Source organism: Musa acuminata, chromosome BXJ1-9, assembly GCF_036884655.1.
Source record: "Musa acuminata AAA Group cultivar baxijiao chromosome BXJ1-9, Cavendish_Baxijiao_AAA, whole genome shotgun sequence".
NCBI classification, from domain to species: Eukaryota; Viridiplantae; Streptophyta; class Magnoliopsida; order Zingiberales; family Musaceae; genus Musa; species Musa acuminata.
In genome coordinates, this window is record NC_088335.1 from 6,928,578 (window position 1) to 6,949,031 (window position 20,454).

General features: G+C 38.5%; 2 protein-coding genes and 1 long non-coding RNA gene across 3 annotated transcripts; 2 read left to right on the plus strand and 1 right to left on the minus strand.

Annotated features, from left to right (window-relative positions):
- The first annotated feature begins 621 nt into the window (after window positions 1–621).
- Window positions 622–5,745, plus strand: LOC103997535 (hydroxyproline O-galactosyltransferase GALT2-like). The gene is made up of 7 exons (XM_009418782.3): window positions 622–1,582; window positions 2,043–2,275; window positions 2,388–2,672; window positions 4,338–4,466; window positions 4,571–4,744; window positions 5,075–5,182; window positions 5,251–5,745. Exons 1-7 carry the CDS (start codon window positions 766–768, stop codon window positions 5,455–5,457), a joined length of 1,953 nt encoding a protein of 650 aa, XP_009417057.3. The 5' UTR covers window positions 622–765; the 3' UTR covers window positions 5,458–5,745.
- A 455-nt stretch (window positions 5,746–6,200) lies between these two features.
- LOC108951259 (uncharacterized) lies at window positions 6,201–7,972 on the plus strand. Its single transcript, XR_001975648.2, has 2 exons — window positions 6,201–6,308; window positions 7,629–7,972. It is a non-coding gene; the product is annotated as an uncharacterized LOC108951259 (long non-coding RNA).
- A 2,513-nt stretch (window positions 7,973–10,485) lies between these two features.
- On the minus strand, window positions 10,486–18,950 carry LOC135592841 (ubiquitin carboxyl-terminal hydrolase 25-like). Its single transcript, XM_065082531.1, has 9 exons — window positions 18,448–18,950; window positions 17,865–18,351; window positions 17,696–17,771; window positions 17,512–17,604; window positions 12,809–12,895; window positions 11,867–12,690; window positions 11,635–11,763; window positions 11,164–11,297; window positions 10,486–11,034 (listed from the first exon to the last, which is right to left on the minus strand). The coding sequence occupies exons 1-8, from the start codon at window positions 18,608–18,610 to the stop codon at window positions 11,177–11,179; spliced, it is 1,980 nt and encodes a 659-aa protein (XP_064938603.1). The 5' UTR covers window positions 18,611–18,950; the 3' UTR covers window positions 10,486–11,034; window positions 11,164–11,176.
- Between the last annotated feature and the right edge of the window lie 1,504 nt (window positions 18,951–20,454).

Consider the following 20,454-nt stretch of genomic DNA (forward strand, 5'->3'; position numbering starts at 1 on the left):
CTTGTCTTAAGTGGTCCCCACCCGACCGAGGGCCATGTCCCCGAGCCGTAGGGTTTCTGAGCCCCACCGTGGACCCCGCTTGAGAAGACGTGAATCTCGTGCCACGTATCCAAGTGATTACATCAGCTGGATCATCACCCCAGCGCAGGTTTGCGGAATACGGGAGCGTTGCTGAAATGCATGTGAGCCGTGCAGTTACAAACAACAAACTTAATCCTCCTAAACAACAACTTAATTCGGGTTCGTTAGAGGAATAAGTTTGCCTCCGGTTTCACCGACTTACGTTGTGGCCTGAAGCAACGTTGGCTCAGATGGTGCCCGCTGAACTCATCCAGTGATCATTCAGGTACTTAAACGGGTACTCTTAGTCTAGTACGAAGGTCTTAGTAAGCCCTCCCTCGTCCTTTATCTTCGAGTATTACCCTCTCGCAGATCCCATCATATATACCTGAGGGGTCGATGCGGGACCCAGCCGATTTTATTGACCCTTCAAACCACAGGGCAGGTAGGTCGGCCAGGTAATCCAAAATAGAGTTACAATTGTTTATGCCACGGCCTAATCAAATCCCCAGCATTAATAAGGATCTTAATGGATAAAGAACGGATTAATCCCGCCTTCTGTTAATCTCAACTCCTTTCCCCTTCTCCCTCCACTTCGATCGAAACCACTGCTCTCCTGCAAGCCCCTCTCATGCGATCCCTGCAGCCAAACCCTAGCGGCCTTGGTCTGACCCCTCCGTATTGCTAGGGCTTGACGCACAGGTAATGAAGCGGAGCAAGAGCGTCGAGTCCCTCCAGGGCCGGCGACGAATGATCTCCCATTTCCTCCTCGGCGTCTCCACGCTTTACCTCCTCTTCATCGCATTCAAGTTCCGACGCTTCAGTGAGCTCTCCGCCTTCTTCAGCGGCGATGGCAGCGTCTCCGACGGCGCCGCCGATGTCGGTCGGGGCTTGTTCGGATCGGCCCGCCGTGGCGGCGCGCACCACCGGAAGCTGGAGGATGGCCTCCACGACGGCTACGGTCCCGTCACCGGTATAGCGATGAACCGTAACCTGCAAGGCGGGGTTCCCCACCGAAGGGGGAATTTCTCGGAGTTGGAGAGAATGGCGCAGGAGGCGTGGGCTCTGGGCATCAAGGCTTGGGAGGAGGTGGAGAAATACGGTTCAGACGTCGCATTGAACCCTACCACGGCCGTCGAAGTTAAGCCGGAGTCTTGCCCGTCGTCAATGAGCATGGCTGAGGCTGCGACGGAAAAGGTGATGCTTCTGCCCTGCGGTTTGGCAGTAGGGTCATCGATCACGGTTGTGGGCACGCCCCACAATGCCCATCAGGAGTATGTGCCGCAGCTTGCGAGTCTGAGGCAGGGAGATGGAACCGTGATGCTGTCGCAGTTCGTGTTAGAGCTGCAAGGGCTCAAGTCGGTTGACGGTGAGGACCCGCCCAAGATTCTGCATTTGAATCCAAGGCTGAAGGGTGACTGGAGTCAGAGGCCCATCGTCGAGCATAATACTTGTTACAGGATGCAGTGGGGCAAGGCACTGCGCTGTGACGGGGTGCCTTCCCAGGAGAACGATGAAACTGGTAATGTTTATTCTAGTCCTCTGCTTCATGATTCTTTAATATTTTGCTGATTTAGGTTTTCTCAGGTCATTTTGTTGGAAACACTTGCCACGAACAATTACTCTAGAATGAGTTCATGAGAAGTTGATCCGTGTAAATTGAAGCATTTCGTTGGTTTGAAACCTATAATAATTTTCTATTTGTTAACTTTCGGAAAAGCCACAGTAACTTTTATTTGCTCGTTATTGTATGGTATTGCTTTGCTTTGCAGAACAAGGGTCATTGGATTCTTTTGCGAATTACTTGGGAAATTTATTGCATTATGTACGTAGCTCTTAATTATTGAATGAAAGTAGTAAAATCTTTCATGTGGAATCTTCAGTCAATAGTGAATTATTTTGAGACCAGGCATGAACTTTTGCTATAGTTTATCATTGGATGTTTTTTCCGCTAAGATCTACAATGTTGACTTGTTTTATAGTTGATGATTTTGTCAAATGTGAGAAATGGGATCATGATGATTCCTTGGACCCAAAGGAGACAAAGATAACTTCATGGTTGAAGCGATTCGTTGGTCGTCCAAAGAAGCCAGACATGGCATGGCCTTTTCCATTTGCAGAAGGCAAGCTGTTTGTTCTCACAATTCAGGCCGGTGTTGAAGGATACAACATTTATGTGGGAGGCCGACATATATCTTCTTTTCCATATCGGACGGTGTGTAGTTCTAATCTTGTTTTTCTCCTTAGTCAAAGGTAATATTTTTGAGATTTTGAGACTTGAAGACTGTCATCACAGATGTGTTGGTATCTACGGATTTTCTTTTCAGGGTTTTATTCTCGAAGATGCGACAGGTTTAGCAATTAAAGGAGATGTGGATATACACTCTGTATATGCTACTGCTCTTCCGACTTCCCATTTCTCTGTTCAACAAGTATTAGAGATGTCAGAAAAATGGAAGTCCACTCCATTGCCACGAAATCCAATTCAACTTTTCATTGGCATTCTGTCAGCTACAAATCATTTTGCTGAGCGCATGGCTGTCAGGAAAACCTGGATGCAATATCCTGCATTCCTTTCATCAAGGGCCATAGCCCGTTTCTTTGTTGCACTGGTAAATTGTATGGTTTGTTCAGAACTGTGTATCATTGTTTCTTGCATTTGAAATTAAACATATGATATGAAACTTTACCTCAATCTAAAAGAATAATAACAAAAGTGTAGTCTTTGTTTATGTTATCATGCCAATTTGTAGCATGATTAGCCAATAGTGGGTTCTTGTACATTATTCTGACCCAAATAAAATGCTTAAAAATTAAAATAGATGTAAACACAATTAAGTCATCGGATAAGTGCTGCTGAAGCCTCTAGCAACAATGTGGTTTAGGGCATATAGCATTATGCTACGTGGTTCTAATTTAGTGATTTGTTACTTAACAATATGTTGTACTGCTATATTTAGGCATCTTTTTACCTACAAATGATGGAACTGACTTTTCTGTGTTATAGTGGCACTTCATCCACAACCATTCGTCACTTGATTTGCACCATTCATCATTTGTAAATGTATTAAAAAATTATAGGCCATGCAGTTATAAAGATGACTAAAGCAAGTGTTCAGTGCAAGAAGGCTTTGTCATCTACAACATGAAGTTTTCCGGATTTTGTCACATGATTGACAATGATTTAAACAAGTGTTCAGTGCTGTGATAATTTTTAAAGATATCACAGATGTCATAGTGTCATTCCTGTTCCTCAGTGTCCCAATTCTGTACCAGCATCATACTTAACTTCATAATGATATTTATCTAATTAAATCCTGCATAAGCTTATATGCTTATTTTCTGGACTTTTGTGCTAATATGCAAGAATTATGACAGAATGGAGAGGTTTGCTATTAGATTTAAACTTATTTCAGCATAAATAAATAACTAAATGATGAATGTTTTAGTACACTTTATCATACTTGTAAACTATTTTATAATAATGCACTTTCACTCTCATTTTACAGAGATCTTATAAATGAAGTTTCCTGGCATAGTAAAGGTGCAAGAAATTGGGTAAATAGTTCACTTAACTACATGTCACTGTTGGGCATAGTAGTCCTTCCAGTAATATATGCCGTTAACCTTGTGATAAGCTATAATGTTTACCATCAGTTATTATCCTTCTGGTCTCTTTTAAAATTTAATTTAGTTTTGAATAGTTTGGTATGCACTTCAGTCTCTCAGAAGAAAATATAGTTTATTTGTGATATTAGTTGCTTAAATATTGGATAATAGGGAAAAGGTGGGTCGTTACACTTGAATCTTATTGTAATTTTATTAATGAAAAAAGATTCTAAATGTGTTTTTTTGTTGGTCTTAAAAACCTTCCAAATAGGAACTCGCCAATCCATGGGTATCAAGATAGAATTATTAGGATCTTCAGCTATACATGATATAATTCAAAAAATCTCTGATATTTAGATGGTCCCAGGATTTTGTTACATTGTCTATGAGATTTCTTATTTTCAGGAACAAACTTCTTTTTTGTCACAATGAAATAAAGATTTCATTTTTCATCAAAAGAGGGATGTTTGCTCTGTGAGGTATATTCTTTTCTGGAGCAAACCTTGTTCTTCAGATGCTGTTGACTTATCCAATTAAAGCATTTATTGCAGCACCATTTTGGCATACAACTTTAACTCGGGATGCACTGAAATTATCATATCCTTCATGTTTCTTTCTTATTAAGCTTTTTTCCTTTTTGAATTTTTACATGTAAATTGTATTTTCAGAGTCCAAGGAAGGACGTGAATGCAGCACTGAAGAAAGAGGCTGAATATTTTAAGGATATTGTGATTTTGCCATTCATGGACCATTATGATTTAGTGGTTCTTAAAACAATAGCGATTTGTGAGTTTGGGGTAGGATTGATATGAACTTTCTTTAGGATATTCCTATATGCAGCATTCCTAGAAAATATAGTCCAATGCATGAGTAATTTAACTCAGCTACCTTTTTCCTGTAGGTCCACAACTTGACTGCAGCGTATATTATGAAATGTGATGATGATACATTTGTCAGGGTGGATGTAATACTAAGAATTATTGAAGCCATTTCTCCTAATACTTCTCTGTACATGGGTAATATAAACCACTTCCATAGCCCACTCAGGAGTGGAAAATGGGCGGTCACATTTGAGGTAACTAAACTGAACCGATGTAAATAAAGATTTCTAGGAGTTGTTTTTATTATGTGTGTAACTTTCTATGCTTTTGAGAACATCAACTAGTAGCCCATGTTCTCCCCCTACAACACGTGAGATATGGGCACATCCCTGAATGTCAAAGGTGTGTTCATGAATTAGACATGGTTGATTCTATGATGTTGATCTTCCCTTGGTTAACATCGAAGTCTATAATTGTAGAATATGTTAGACTATCTTGAAGTATGATTGTATATCTTACAATTACCAATATGTGGTGATTATTTTTTTTCCTTAATGAACTGTTTATAATGCCGATGCATGCAGGAATGGCCAGAAGAGATATATCCTCCATATGCGAACGGGCCTGGATACGTAATCTCAAGTGATATTGCTAGATTTGTTGTAGCCCAGCATGCTAATCGAAGCTTAGGAGTAAGCGTTGCAACTCTGAGACCCTAATCATGTACACGCAGGATATATCTGACACGTCTTTCTTGCAGCTATTCAAAATGGAAGATGTGAGCATGGGTATGTGGGTTGAAGAGTTGAACACCACCACCACAATTCGGTATTCCCACAGTTGGAAGTTCTGTCAGTATGGATGCATGAAGAACTATTACACGGCACATTATCAATCGCCTAGGCAGATGATATGTTTGTGGGAAAACTTGTCGCATAGCCGAGCTGAGTGCTGCAACTTTAGATGATTAAGGTGCTGGCCACCGGGTAATTTCTTTGTCAAATCATTGGAGCTGGAGCGATTTTTTTTTTCACGGGATATCAAATTTGAGTGTGATTTTGCTGGCTTAAGTACCCTTCTCAGTTTTTGTTGAAGAGCTATGGATCGGCGTTGTTCCCTCATCGTCACTTTCTTGTAAAACTTTTGTACATCTCTATTAACATAGGCTCCAAATTTAGTTTTTTACATAGAGAACAATCAAGACAGGATCATATAGTTCGGTTTTTCCAATCTGTTTTCTTTAATACATAATGGTGCGAGCATTAAATTTATCAAGAATTATGATTTATAGTTTTGGTTTATTGATTATTTTATGTTTTGTTTCATACCTTTTTAATTATTCTTTGTTATTTGGTCAACGAATAAATGAAATCGTTGCTGTTGAATCTAGCGATTGATTTTTCTTTGCTCCCCTTAATATGCATATGAAAGGTATTGTGTTGGAATTTTATTTTTATTTTTTATAGAAAAAATAAATTATTCTGGACATGACAAACCATTTACACACAATAGAATTTATTTTAATTTTTAAACATCTAATCTAGTTCTTAAAATATTTATTTCTTTTTCAGTATATCATAGGAGAAGCAGTAGAAAAAAGAAATAATTAGCGAGAACAACTTTAAATTATTACAGTAACTAGAATTAATTATTTGTTTTTAGTAAAACTTTTGGAGTTAAATACATTATTTTAGAATTGGTACATTAAAACTTCAACTCACTGGTATGTACGTTGAATGCTTGGCGTGGAAAGGCCGGTAAGAGGCGCGACAACGGTGGCATACTTTTCCGGGAGGAATTGGGAACAGACGACTAGAGGTATACCTTTCCTTCGATCCTGGTCGCAAAGATCCATCTCCCTATTCTCTGATCTCCTAATTTCCATTTCTTTTTCGTTGCGTTTCGCGTTGCCGGTAAGGATTGCGATCTTTAATAGAGGTTTTTATAGTTCGGACTTTCTCATCGCCTTGTACGATCTGTGTGCCTTCCCTGTTTTGTTTTTGTTTTGCTAGGGTTCTCGGATGGCAGTTGCTGGTAGTTCCTCCCTAATTTGTTCTCTCTCTCTCTTTCTCTCTCCCAGTGTCGTCGAGGATTGCGATCTTGATTAGCTTCATGTCTTTTGGGTTTTGTCCCACGTTTTCTGTTGTTGGGGTTCTTAATCACAGCTGCTGCGGGATCCCCTAATCTATCTTGTTCTCCTCTCGCGCGCTCTCTCAGTTTTTCTCAAATGATTAGTGTTCTTATCGATCGATTTGCTACATCTCGTCATGAGAAAGGTGTCGTCCTCGTTTTCTGTTAGGGTTCTTAGGTCTGGTTCTGGATCACTGTTGTGGATCCCAATCTCTCTCTCTCTCTCTCTTGGCCTTTCGCTTCGCCGGTGGGGATTACAATTCGATTAGGGTTGTTCCAATCGATTTCGATCTCCGTTTTTCTCCGGTTCGTTTCTTGCATCCCCAGTGTAGGGGGCTTCTTGTTCGATGCCTGCGTTCTGCTGTGTTGAATTTTGTCTTCTTGACTGCGTTGTGTTTTTTACAGTAATTTTTTATACTTGGCGTTGATTTCCTTCTCTACAGAGATATTGATTTTGTAGGTCGGTATGAGATCCATGAGATAGTGATGCGTCATTAGGTATGACAGTAATAACTTTATCCCTGAAGTAGTAAAACTATTTCCAAAAGAAAGAACAAAAAAAAAAGAAACTCAGATAGCTTCTCCAATTTTCACTCTGTGTTTAAGCCCCTCCCCCTCTTTTTGTGGTTTTTTCGTGCATGCTCCAATTTGAGTTTCTTCTTCCTCTCTCTCTCTTTATTTTTCCTCTTTTTCTTTTTCCCAGTCGTCTCGCTTCTTCCGTTACCCAAATCTAACCTCATACAACCAAGTTGCATGATCGAGCAACTGGAAATATCAAATCAGTTGGGAATTGGTTTGACAAAAAGGAAAATTAGGAAAAAAAAAAAGGGGTAAGAAAAGAATATTATAAAATATTATTGTTCTTTCTTAATTGGTAAAATCACTTGATTTTTGGTCTTTATATATATATATATATATATATTTTTTTTTTTTTTTTTTTCACACATGATATCGTGGAAACTCCGAGGATGACCCGTGTGATTTTTCTTTTTCCTTTTTTGTTAGCAGAAGACCGGCAGAGATGCCACTGTGCTCACCATTTGCTTCGGGCACAAGTAAACCGTGTCGGAACAGAATCCCTGGGGTACGCCACGTTTACGTGTATCGTGCCTCGAGCAGGAACTACATGGAAATTCACAACTAAAGGATGCTGCTGTATGTATTTAGACGCCTTCAAATCCTCCGGGCAGGCAGGCAGGCATTCTCTTCGATCGATTCCCCAAACAAAAACATCTGTACGATCCTTCAAATGAAAATATTGGAGCAAATACAAAAAATGAAAATAATGTTAAACTGTCGCCTGAGAAGTAGGAATCGAACTTTCCCCTAAATTTCTCAGTTTTGCCATCATCCGTCAATGTGTAGATTTCTCGTTCTGATAATGACTTCACGATTGTGAAATTCTAATTTCTGATCAAACAGTGCCTTCTCAGGATTCACAGTAATAAAAGTGCATAAGAATTAAAAAAAAAATGAGCGGCGGTCCCAATCAACTACATTGAAACAAACAACACAGAGAAACAACTACTAATTATATACTTGTCCGATATCATATTCTCCAATCCGCGTGGTGCCTCCACTCGTGACCAGATGCCCCCTATAAGCAGGATGAGCATCCATCACATGCGGTACCCAAATTTACCGGTTATAACAAACACCATGCTGGGTCTAAGTCAAATGGCCAGGATTCAAACTTTGAGGTCACACACACGTTGAGCATGTCAAACATTTAGGAGGCCTGTAAGAGATGCCAGTCTCAAAACAACCAATCGTCATCTACTTTGGGTATACAAAGAACCATCAAGGAATAACAAGCATAATAAAAATGTTCCATCAAAAGACCATACATACATACTACCCACTTGGAAGGTTTTAGATGGTAACCAAAGCTTTTCAGATGCATTGAAGTGATAATTGCTAAAGCAAACAACGCTGTGACCTATGTGACTTGTCCCCAAGCAAGTAATTGCATATGTAAAAGCATAGGCATGAGATCAAAACAAATGTCCAAATATCATGTCTAGCAAACATATAGAAGAAATAAGCGTACAACAGAACAATGTCCCCTCCCACCACTTCAATGGTATGAACCATAAAAGAAGACCTACGAATGAATGGCAAACATGCTTGCCTCTTGCCATTCCTATCACAACACAATATATATGACCAGTTTCTTTCAAGCTGGCCAAAGTAAGAAGAAGATTTATATACTTTTTATTTCCATTTTCCTATCAACAAATTCAGCAAAATGGATGACCAGTACAAGCACACTAACTATTTCCAAAATGTGCTCTCCGGTTTAGCAGTCTACCGTATCTCTCATTCTAGAAAATTAGAAAAGTGTACTGAATCATGGAAATGAACTGGTCCACGTGTGAGTTAATTTGGCATACAAATCAAGTGTACATAACATGATCCAGACTTAAGCACTGGTCAGACTACCAACATCCAACCATTTGATGGAATAATATCCCCCCCAGACAAGGTGGCAAGCCACTTGAGTTGTATATTTTGTGTAAATGACAAAGAGAGCAACAAGGCCTAATGTAAGATTTTAATGTCACACTGAATGCAACCTAATAATCTTAAAAGCAACAGAAGCTCCGGATGAAATATACCTTTGTCAGACCCCACTTCATTGGGAACCAAGGCATCTCTCATGAACATTCATTATTAAAAATACCAACAGCATGAAAATATGAGCTCAAAATTTTCCTACAGAAAAGAATTCTTATGCATAACTATATAAACAAATGAGACAACTAAAATTAAATGGTGACTTGAGTATTGCAAGATATTTACATTGACAACCAACAAAATTAACAAATTCATGAAGAAAAACAATATATACTCGCATCAGCACAAGACTAGACTAAACCATTGATTATGTTTGACATGTAAACTAAAATCTGAAACAGTGATTTCTTCCAGTCTTTCGAATGAAAAGGAAAAGACCAAAAAAAAAAGTTCTAAACTGATTTAAAAGTTCAGTAATTTGCTGATTAAAAGAAACTCCACAAACTTCTCCCTCTCCACAAGCGGAATGTTGCCGTTCGCTGCCGCCAGCCTCCTCGCCACCCAATGTTCACTGTCAACATGGTTTTGGATATGCTTCCTCCTTTTCTCCTTATCCTCTTCCTCCTGTTCCCCTTCCTCCACTGTCCTCTTCCTCCATCACCTCTTCCTCTTCTTCCTCTTCTTCTTTATTTTCGGTACATATCGGTGTATCAAGTGTTGATACACCAGTACTGATGGTATGTACTGATCCAATGTCGGTACAGGTCGGATACAAGATTGTGTTCCTCGATCTCTATCTTGTTGAGATGATAAAAATAGACTACCAAAGCATACATAGAATTTTCGCCTACTTTGGTGTGTCAAAATTAGTAAGGATCATTTTGTGTATACAATTCAACTTTCTAAAATGTGTCCGCATTGCAAGACATGAGGCACATGAGATATACCCGGTCCAGCAAAAATTATGTGGTGCAAAATATTGACTACATACATGTTTAATAAGTATGATTACTGGTTATGCAAGTCTTACTTGTCTTGCTAGAGAATTAATTTTCTTCAACCCACGTACTTGACTAATTATTTGGATCACTAATATGTACACTACCACATACTTAGTCAGAAAAGTGAGAATAGTATCACACTCAATTTTAAAGTATATGACTTCATATGGAAGAAAAAACCAGCAACTCATATTTTGTTCACAAAAATAATTATTTAAAGCACAAACTATTGAGACATGCACCAGAAGTAAACTTTGTTGTGTATTACGTGTTAAAAATGCAACACTCCTATAACCGAAGAAGAAAAGACAAGTTGGCAGGCATTAATTTTCTGTGATACAGAAAAATGCAGTAAAAATCCAGCTTAAGTTAAATGCCAAAGCAAAATCTTTGGAAAGAAATACTTCTGGCAAGGTATATATACATCAACTTAACTTCATGAAATATGGAAAGAAAGCTACAAGGACAACAAGAGTTTTAAAAAAGAAGAACCGAAACTCACTTCATGTAGCTCCTGACTGCAATCGTCTTCGAGATTCAGTTGCACAACATATTGGAAGAATGAAAAAAGGATAAGCCTTGGGAAATTGATCATCAGCGACAATATCAAAAAAGATATGTTACATAGGAAGTTACTCCGCAAAACTTTTAACCTCAAAATTGTGAATCTCACTGATAGGGGAAGTGCCAATGAAATCAATAATATTCTCAGATACACATGAACTGAAGTAGAAGCTTCAAGTGATAAATCTCCTGAAACCCATGGAGCTTGATGCAAAAAAGGTCTTCAACATTCTCCACATACCAAAAGAATTTTGCAGAGAAGGAAATTATGCCCTTCAAATTTGGAATAGTCAATAGTATATCCATGCATCATCCAGTCGCAACATAAAGGACTGCATAACCAATAATTGCTTTAGACATTCTTCATACAATTTGTCCCTTCTCCACGTCACCATTACAAGAAAATGAAAGAAAAAATTCTTCTGGAAACGGTTTTCAGAATTTGATAGCAGAAATCATACCATCATCTGAAATTCAAGAATCCAATAAAGGTGTTTCTTGACTGAAAAATCTGAGGTGCTCAATGAGGTGCTCCTTTAGAGACTCAGGAATTTGTGAGATGAAGGTCTTTCTGGCATCATTGATCAAGTGTCTCCTGCATTAGATAATATTAGCTACATAGAAACATTGAAGATCTGATGAAACTTTATTTTACGACAGGTTTTTGTTAGCCTACTATTGAAAAAAATTACTAAACAGCATATCTTCATAGGTTAGGTTAGATAAGATATTTTAATAGAAATATCCGGTGAAGATGTCTCAGAAGTTTTTACAAGAATTACAAAAATGCATGAGCGTGAAAAAGTCCATAATAAACTCAGACTTAAATTAAGACTATTGCCGAATAACCTATCATCTTATCTGATGCTTGAAAAAGAAAGCCATGAAATATATCTAAACTTACAATTGCACAATCAAAGAAAATCTTTTACCTTATTAGACTATTATCAGAAGAGGTGCCTGATTCTTGAATGCATAATCTCTTTCTAGCACGCATGAAATTTTGAACCTGATCAACCCAGCCACAAGAGTGCAGTTCAGAAGAGGCTTCTCCAGCAAGTCTAAGAAGCCAACACCATTATGAGCAAAAAGAAATAAGATTGAGAATCACGATAAACATCTTGCATATATGTAAGCATGAAGAAAACAAGGTAATACACTTACACTTCTTTGAACTTCTCAATTTCCTCTTGGTAATGCCTTTTACCACATGCTCTCTGATTCTTGTGTGAACCATTTCCCCTCGGCAAATCACTTGCTAAATTTTCAGTTGTTTTAGTATTAGATAACTCTGTGTTAAAAGTCGATACAATAGCATGATGCTTATTAGTCTCCAATTTCGATGAACTGCCATTATCAAAACCTCTATTCAGAGTTGCTGCACCTTCAATGTCCTCCACATGAGCATCCATATCCAATTCTTTTGTACATGCATTTACATTTGGTAAAAATAATGTCTGCTTATTATTTTTCTCCACCGTATCAGAAGAAAAATTTACATTGGCAGAACTGAGATTAGATGCCATTGATGTCTTGACTTTTTGTACTATCTTAGTTTCACCCACAAAACCACATTCAAGTGCAACCGTACCCTTCTCAATAGACCCTTTATTCTGAAGATCAAGGTTGCCATTACCATTTGAAATAGCCTGCTTTATCTCCAAGTTCTTCAGATTAATGGGCTTAAATTGTGGAGATGAAAATGTTTTACCATTCTTCAGCATGGTCGAAGCAGTATTCTTAGAAGACACGCCATCTGACTTGATGATTGTTGGTTTCAGTGTTTCAGTACATTTTAAGCTTGATGTATCGTTTCCATTTGTCACTGAAGGTTTATATGCGTTGCAAGAAGAAACAATTTTGCTTGGCTTTGGGCTTCCGTTGCTGCGTACATAGAAAAGGATATAAACCTTCTCTGACAAAACCTCTTGTCTGCTTGAAAGTGAAACTTGAGCATCATTACAACAGTACCAACGACCAGAAGCATCCTGTGGATCATGTGAAACATAAATAAGATCTGGTTAGGTGCACCCAAATGAACAAAGGATACAAAATTGAAGAGTTGAAGAATTGAAGACTGATAAAAACAAACTAACATGCGGATACCTTGATGTATGCATAATAATGTCCAGACTCTGGTGAAAATCCTGAATGCACAATACTGCCAAAAAGATTATACTCTGGCTCAGGATCCTGCAACTCAAACACATCAATAATCGGCAGACAAAATATATTAATCACTTTAAAATGGATATCTTCTAAAGGATAAATTAACAAGCTAATAAAACCCTAGTCCAACCCATTTTCAAAAGAAAAGGCAATTTACACGTTATCATTTACTCAAACTAAAAAAGGGTGAGGGCCATGTAGAGTCCAAACCCAATCAACCAAATTGTATTGCAGTTACTGTAAAGAAACTTCACTAGTGCACTTGACACCATCAAAACCCTCTTCAACCAGGAGTCCCAATCCCATCGAGAAATCCATCAGTCATCCACCACTATAAAATCCCACACCTCATCGTCTCACTACAGACAGTTAGGTCAACTATCCACTGTGGCCTTTCTGCCAAGAACTGTATGAATAACCCTCTAGGTTCACACATGAAATTATGTTTGTCACTAGCAAACCTACATAGTACATAGTGTATTCCCACAAACCTTAATGGAAAGCAAGCAGGTCTTACATTTAATCTTTGCTTTGCCTTTGAAAAGACAGGGATGCAAAGATTAAGTGGTTAGATAAAGAGAGGACAACAGATGGAGTCAAAGAAAAGCAAACTAGACAATATGATAAGGTAAGCCCTATCAAAGGTATCAACTGTTAGCAAACATCGACCACAACTTAAGCTTTCCTGCAAGAGAAATACTTCCTCTGACTTCTTTTGCTCAAGATCTATAAAAATTCCTTTGGAGATCCAAAAATCCTTCCTTAAAAATCCATAGAAATCAGAAGCGCCAAAGCATCAGATAATGCAATGAATGTAGAAACATATGTATGGTACGGCACCGACAGTATCATGCTGCCAGTGCATACACCATACACCCTGATGACGCTAATGTGTTCTTACGCATAAAGGACCACACTCTAGTGTACAACATGCAACAACATATGGCATGATCATAAGACATGCATTTGACAATATCCACCAGTACATGTGTCCAGGCAGTAATTTCCTCCTAATATCAAACAAAGTGCAGCCTTCTTAACTCTCTCATATATCAGTTTCGTTATGTAGTAATTGTTCAAGATCCATTATTCCTAACGAAATATTACAAGGCAAGTTGGACTAAATGCAGACATTGATCTAACACATGCAATGGCTGACCAAGACAGGATCATGTTCAGCCAATCTACAGGATTGTTTGGCCCTATAGAAGGCTGCACAAGGCAGCCAGCCCCATCTCCAGCAATGCTAGCCATGGCCGGTGACTTGGGAGCAGGTGTTGCTGCTAATATGATGGCTTGCAATGCCTATTTTCATCTGAAAGTGGTAGGGACAACAGTGGATAGATTTGGGAAAGCTCTGGAGGGTCAAAGGAGGATCCAAAACCAATTAGAAGTTCCAAACTAAGTAATGTAGGATGACAATAGCCTCTATAGCTTTGCTTGGATGATTTCTCTAGTTTTATTGCAAAAAAGTTAGTTTACTTGCAATTAGATTCCTAGTTGGTAGCTTAGAAAGGCTTCTTCTCCAACTCAGCTTGGAGAATCTCCTATCAGAGACACCAACAGAAATAAGAAAATCTCTCATTTGTCCTTAGTTTCTAAGTAGATAAAACTTCAAAGGAAATTGACTAAAGTGTACTGCTCAAAATCCAATACGCTTAGTGAAAGATTTGATTATAAGTTCACAGTATCTGGCAAGTCATTGGCCCTCTATGATCAACCTGTTACATAGATCCTAACCAGAAAGAAAGACTCAAAAGAAAGCAAAAAGGTTATTTGGCAGGTAGAAAACAATTTAAGGTCATGAACAAGGTGCTTAAATCATGTGTGATCTAATAGACATGACCATTTAAAGTAAAAATAATAAATCTTACAACTGATCCCAGATTGAAACCTTAGTCAATATCTTACTTTTACAAAATAAGAACAAGTATTTAGAAACATAAAATCAAATGTGTGATCTGATAGATCTTTCAATTCAAATATAATAAAGAAACATCATTATAAGCTGGAGAATTATTTACTTAATATAACATGGTTTAAATAGCCAACCCACAAATTGATCATTTTTAAAGATTTTGATTAACAGAGCCAATTACTTTGGTGCAACCATCTTCTTCCACAAACTATAAAAACCCCTAGTTAACACCTTCTTGATCATCAGTTCTCCATATAACAGCACATTCTATTCATCTAGACTCTGAGATAGTAAAGCAAGAAGAGGGGAAGAACGACACCCTTTTCTCCAAACAACATACAAACTACCCATTGACATGGTAGGGGCATAGGTCTATTTTACCGTCATTTAAAAGGTGCCAAAGTTCCTTGCAAAGTAAAGAATCATTCCGACGTAAAAAACACCCTCATTTAGACAAAAGGTTCCTTTGCTCCGGAAAAATTACCTAACTTCAGCATGAAAACCGTGTTTTTTCAAACTCTAATAACTCATACATGACTAAGGCTCCCTAGCACAAAAACTTAATCATCCAATCCTCTGGAATATGTCAAAGTTTAGGGGCTTTGCAGTAATATTTCATGCAGAAAAAAAAGAAAACATATCACACGCACACATACACACAAACACGTGTATATATATCATTCACCGATATAAAGAAACTAATTTGTGCTCTTTTACTTGCTCAAAATTCATGACATAAACTGATTGATTACATCCCACAAGAACAGGGAAAACATTCAACTCCAGAATATAACTCCACCCTAACCTCAATAACAAACAAACAAATAAAACAACAACCAGTTTGATTTAGTCCTTTAATGGCTCAAGCTTAATCTGGTCCAACAATATGCAAAGGAAGGCATTCAGTCCAACAATATGCTTAGGAAGATGTTTTCTTACCAAGTACATCTTGCACCACCAAGTCTTAACATGAAGTATAAAACTGCCCGGCCTAGAAAGTGCAGGCACCACGAGACCCAAGGGGACAAAAGTCTTGCTGAAACTACTGTTCCAGCAAGTCACAGTGGCCTAACCTAGTCTAACATTTTGCAAAGCATTTTCAGTCCAACAATTTGTTTAAGAAGTTGTTTTCTTATCAAATACATGTTGCATCGCCAGGTCTTAACATACTAGGTATCACAAAGTACAAAATTAACAGGCACCATGAGACCTAAGAGAAAAAAAGTCTTGCTGAAATAGCTACTATTCCAGCCAAGTCACAATAGCCTGCAACCACCTCTATTAGAATCACTAGTGCCCAGTGAATTCCTTCGTAGCAAGATGATTTGTTGTTTTAGGATGCTCAGTTGCTCATACTTCATATCCAAAAATTCAAGATGTTGACAAGTTCTTCATTGCAGATTGCTAATAACTGTTTCTCACAGGTTACAACTCTCACAAAAACATGCAACACTTCTCATCAGCTTTGGCATTAAAAAATAACTCAGTTCACTGTACCATAATCTCATCAGGTCTAGAAATATAATTGTATCACACTTTTTACCGAAAGGCTGTGTTTACCGAAAGGCTGTGTTGATTAGACTTTACATTTAACCATCTTAGAGGGTATGATTCAAGACTGGAAAATTTTTTGGCACAAAAGCTGATGAATCAAATTATCAGAACAACTCTTTTTCCAAGTGACCACCTCAAGTACCTGGGGCTCCAAAAGTTTTATGCATTTTCACCAAGAACTTGTAAATAAGAGACATGTTTCTCTACTATATTCTTTGTGAAGAAAAGCTCACATTAAAAACTACTAATAGAGATCACATTCTATCTTCAATCTATAAATGCTGCTAGCACCACCAATGCTAATGATGCAAGAAATCCATGGCAATTTTCATGTAGTGGAATTATAGACCAACACTATGAGGCCTGATTTTTATGTTTGTCAATAATGCAGAGTCCTAGAATGCTGATTATGGTAAAGCGTGACTAACGATGGTAATGTGTAATAATTCTTTTCTAATCCCACACGCAAATTGCAACCACAATCAGTTCAGTTAAGAAATAGCACTATGAAAATTTAAAATTTAGAAAGTCCTCATTCTGTAAAATTCAGCAGTACAACCTCTATTACCCTATCAATTGCTCATCAGAGAGACCCAGATATGGTCCAATTGACCTACATGCTTATTTTGATCACCACATACATAACACAAAAGGATATTAATGCTCGTGCTCAATTGAACAGGACTCATATTTTGATCACTGCATACATAACACAAAAAGTTGGACAATTAAGTAATAACATATCCAAAAAGTTGGTGTTGCTGAGATGGATATGTGGAATTACACGAAAAAAAATAGAAAAAAAGATATTCTTATTCGTGAACAACTAGGTATTATTTTGATAGAGAATAAGATGAGAAAGAATCGTTTAAGATGACATGAGAATGTGCTTAGGAGACATCCAGATGTGATAGTTAGAAAATGTATAATAACTAATGTTAGTGGTATTAGGAGAGATAAAGAAAAATCCAAAAAGATCTTAATAAAATTTATAAATAAAGATTTAAGTATTCTAAACTTAACTAAATATATTACTTTTTTTATATCTCAATGACGGCAAAAGACCCATGTAGCCGACGCCAAATAGCTGTGACTTACAACTTTGTTGTTATTGTTTGTATATTCATAACACAAAAAGAGATTTAACACAAAAAGGTATAAGGTGAACCTGACTCATATTGAACATGAACTCTGAAAGCCCCAAAGCTTCATCAAATTCAATGTTCCGGTTGATCTTCCCACCATGTATGCCTTCAAATCTCTACAAGAAGATAAATTTGCTTACTAGTAAAACTCCAAACGATACACAACAGCCAATTATTAGGCAGAAAACCAAGGAAAATAATAACCACCTTGAGCTGCACGACAAGCACATTTGGTGCTCGAAGTATAAACATCTGCTTTCTGGCAACAGAGAGTTTCTTACAACTGAAAGGAGGAAAAACAGCATCTGAGTTGAATGAACATGGTTTGCAAAATTATGCAAGAAAGAAGAGATCAATATCAGGATGACGTGCTTACTTGCCGCAGTTGTACTTATTGTTGCCGTCCAATACTTCAGGATGAAAGAATCGAGCTAGGGCATCCTTCAAGGAGCTGCTCTGGAAGAGATCAAGGCAGATGTCCATGATCTCGTCCGACTTATTTGACTCCCCCTTGCACGCGAGGCACTTCACCTGGCTAAGGAGGGCCCCTCCGAAGATCTCCTTCATCACGGTGCTGGGCCCTGAGCGGCCCTCCGCCTTTGGGTTACCATCCGGAGTCCCTCCGCCGCCGTTTCGCTTGTGGATCTTGAGGCAGGCGTTATGGCAGGCGTCGATTACGTAGCGGAGGAACTCGTGGGCGTCTTCCTGGCGGCCCCACCGGAAGTGCTCGGCGAAGAGGGCAAGGGACTTATGAATCTTGGACGGGGCTTCAAGCGGCCCGTCGAGGCTGAGGGATCGAGCGATCTGCCGCTCGAGGATGCAGAAGGGGCACTCCTTGTCCCGGTTCGCGAAGAGCGACTTGCCTACATAAAGAATCCCCAACAGTTTATTGAAACTTCTAAAGCGACATGGGGCAAAAAATCAAAGAAAAAACAAGGGATCGAGAGGTTAGGGCTTACAGAGTGAGGAGTGACGAGAGGAGAGGCAGAACTGGGCGAGGGGAGGGGTGTACGTGAGGCACTGGAGGACGCTGTTGAGGTAGCATGAGTTACCGAGGTTCTTAAGGCCGAGAGGGGGGCCGCCCCTGCGGCACCTTGGATGCCAGGTCATCTGCAACGCCATCAACGGCCGCTGCCGCGGCCAGCGATTGTGATGGTGGCGGTGGCGGCGGCGGTTCTCCTTCTCGTCGGCGCGTCAGAATCCTCCTCCTCGCTCTCCTCATCCGATCGCATAGTTCCCAATGGCTTCTTCCGCTCCTCCTCCTCCTCCTCCTCCTCCTCCTCCCCCTTCTCCCTGACGCCTCCGCCGCTTCTTCGTCGTCCGCGGTCTCTGCCGCTCCAGCAATAGAGAGAGGAAAGAAGAAGGAGAAGCAGAAGAAAGGAAGAAGAGAGCGAGACAGCGAGGAGGAGAGGGAACGCGACCTCGGCAGTCGATATGGGAGACGGGCAAGAATCGTAGAGGCGTCGTTCTCTCTCTCTCTCTCTCTCTCCGCCCCCTCTTTATATTTGGGCAACTAATTAGCCCACCGTTAACGACTTAAGTAACGAAACATGATACGTGGCGCCCATCAAGAAGGGCACTGCCCAAACCGCACCTCTCCTTGCCGCACGGGACGTGCCTCAGATCACAGTGTCGTGAACTAAATCGTAAGAAAAATCACGACGTATGCAGCGGTTAACTAATTTGCCAATATCATCAATTTCTGTATCCCAAAAAGAAAAGTACGTCAATACTTTCCTCCGTCACTTCAAACCTTACCTGTACAGTGAATGGTTACAACAATTCTTCTTGTGTGGGTCCCAGTGTTGTGTCTAATTAAAAACGGGTAAACAAGTGGATAACAAGATGGTATAAAAGAAAGATTCATTGCACTTTCTACATGTCTGACAACTATTTATGCTAATAGAGGAATAAATACTTCCTAAACTTTTTATATTAATGCTAAAAGGGACAATGGGCTTTTAAACTACTCATCAGTGTTTTCAATTTGACTTGTAAGCATATTTCTTTGTTCTTAAGAAGTAAGAATTGAGCTAAATTTGTGGTGGAGAGAGCAGGAAAATGATGCATTAATTAATTGGTGGAGATAAAAGAGAGAGGAAGAGAAAAAAAATAGAAATCTGAGTGCATGTCAAGATCTCCATGCCAGACATGAATGATCATTTAGGGGTACAAAATTATTTATGCAATATGATAGCAGATTGATTTGCACTGAAAGTTTTAAAACATAATATATGTTCTTTGATCCTTTTAAATTTGACAGTGGAAAAATATAGTTAGTTCTATCAATTTTCATCTTGCATATGAATATTTTTCTAACAATTTGAATTATGATTTATTGCTGGGAGGTTGTTTTAAGGTTCATCAGCTAAATCCATGTCTCCACATCTCAACCCTTCAAAAAAACAGCATCCAAATTTCCATGATTTTTGTTTTTTTGGTTAGATGTGTAAAATTTTCACTGCAATCATCAAGAAAACAAAATTAACATCAAAATAAAGACAAAGGAAATGGAAAGTTGAGGCAGTCCACTAAAAACACAATGTCAAAAATACCTAAAAGTTGAGGCAGTATGATAAAAACACAATATCAGAAATACCTCTATCACACTTTGAGTATCCAATTATCAACTACACAGATAATTTTATGGACAATCAAGGAAAGATTTATAATATTAATTATAAAAATTAAAATTATTATATAAAAATTAAAATTATTATATAAAAATTTAATATCACGATTAGAATCAAGTATCGTAAATCTAAAATAAAAAGAATATATATTTTTTAAATATAATAATCAAGAGAGTACATTGGATATTATGAAATAATGTATTAAAGATATGATCCGAAGGTCCTACTAATATATAAGTGAGAGCATAGAGCCAATAAAAAATAATTAGAAGAGTCATCCTATCAAGATCTTTCCTAGTATGTCTATTTTTTTTTTTCTTAGTTCAAAAAGTA

Coding starts and splice junctions, on each gene's coding strand:
- LOC103997535 (XM_009418782.3), top strand. CDS start 766: ATGAAGCGGAGCAAGAGCGTCGAGTCCCTCCAGGGCCGGCGACGAATG. Junction 4,467..4,570: donor TAGCGATTTGTGAGTTTGGG/GTAGGATTGATA, acceptor TTTTTCCTGTAG/GTCCACAACTTGACTGCAGC. Junction 4,745..5,074: donor AATGGGCGGTCACATTTGAG/GTAACTAAACTG, acceptor CGATGCATGCAG/GAATGGCCAGAAGAGATATA.
- LOC135592841 (XM_065082531.1), bottom strand. CDS start 18,610: ATGGCGTTGCAGATGACCTGGCATCCAAGGTGCCGCAGGGGCGGCCCC. Junction 17,772..17,864: donor AATAAGTACAACTGCGGCAA/GTAAGCACGTCA, acceptor TCCTCCTTTCAG/TTGTAAGAAACTCTCTGTTG. Junction 11,764..11,866: donor ATTGAGAAGTTCAAAGAAGT/GTAAGTGTATTA, acceptor TTGGCTTCTTAG/ACTTGCTGGAGAAGCCTCTT.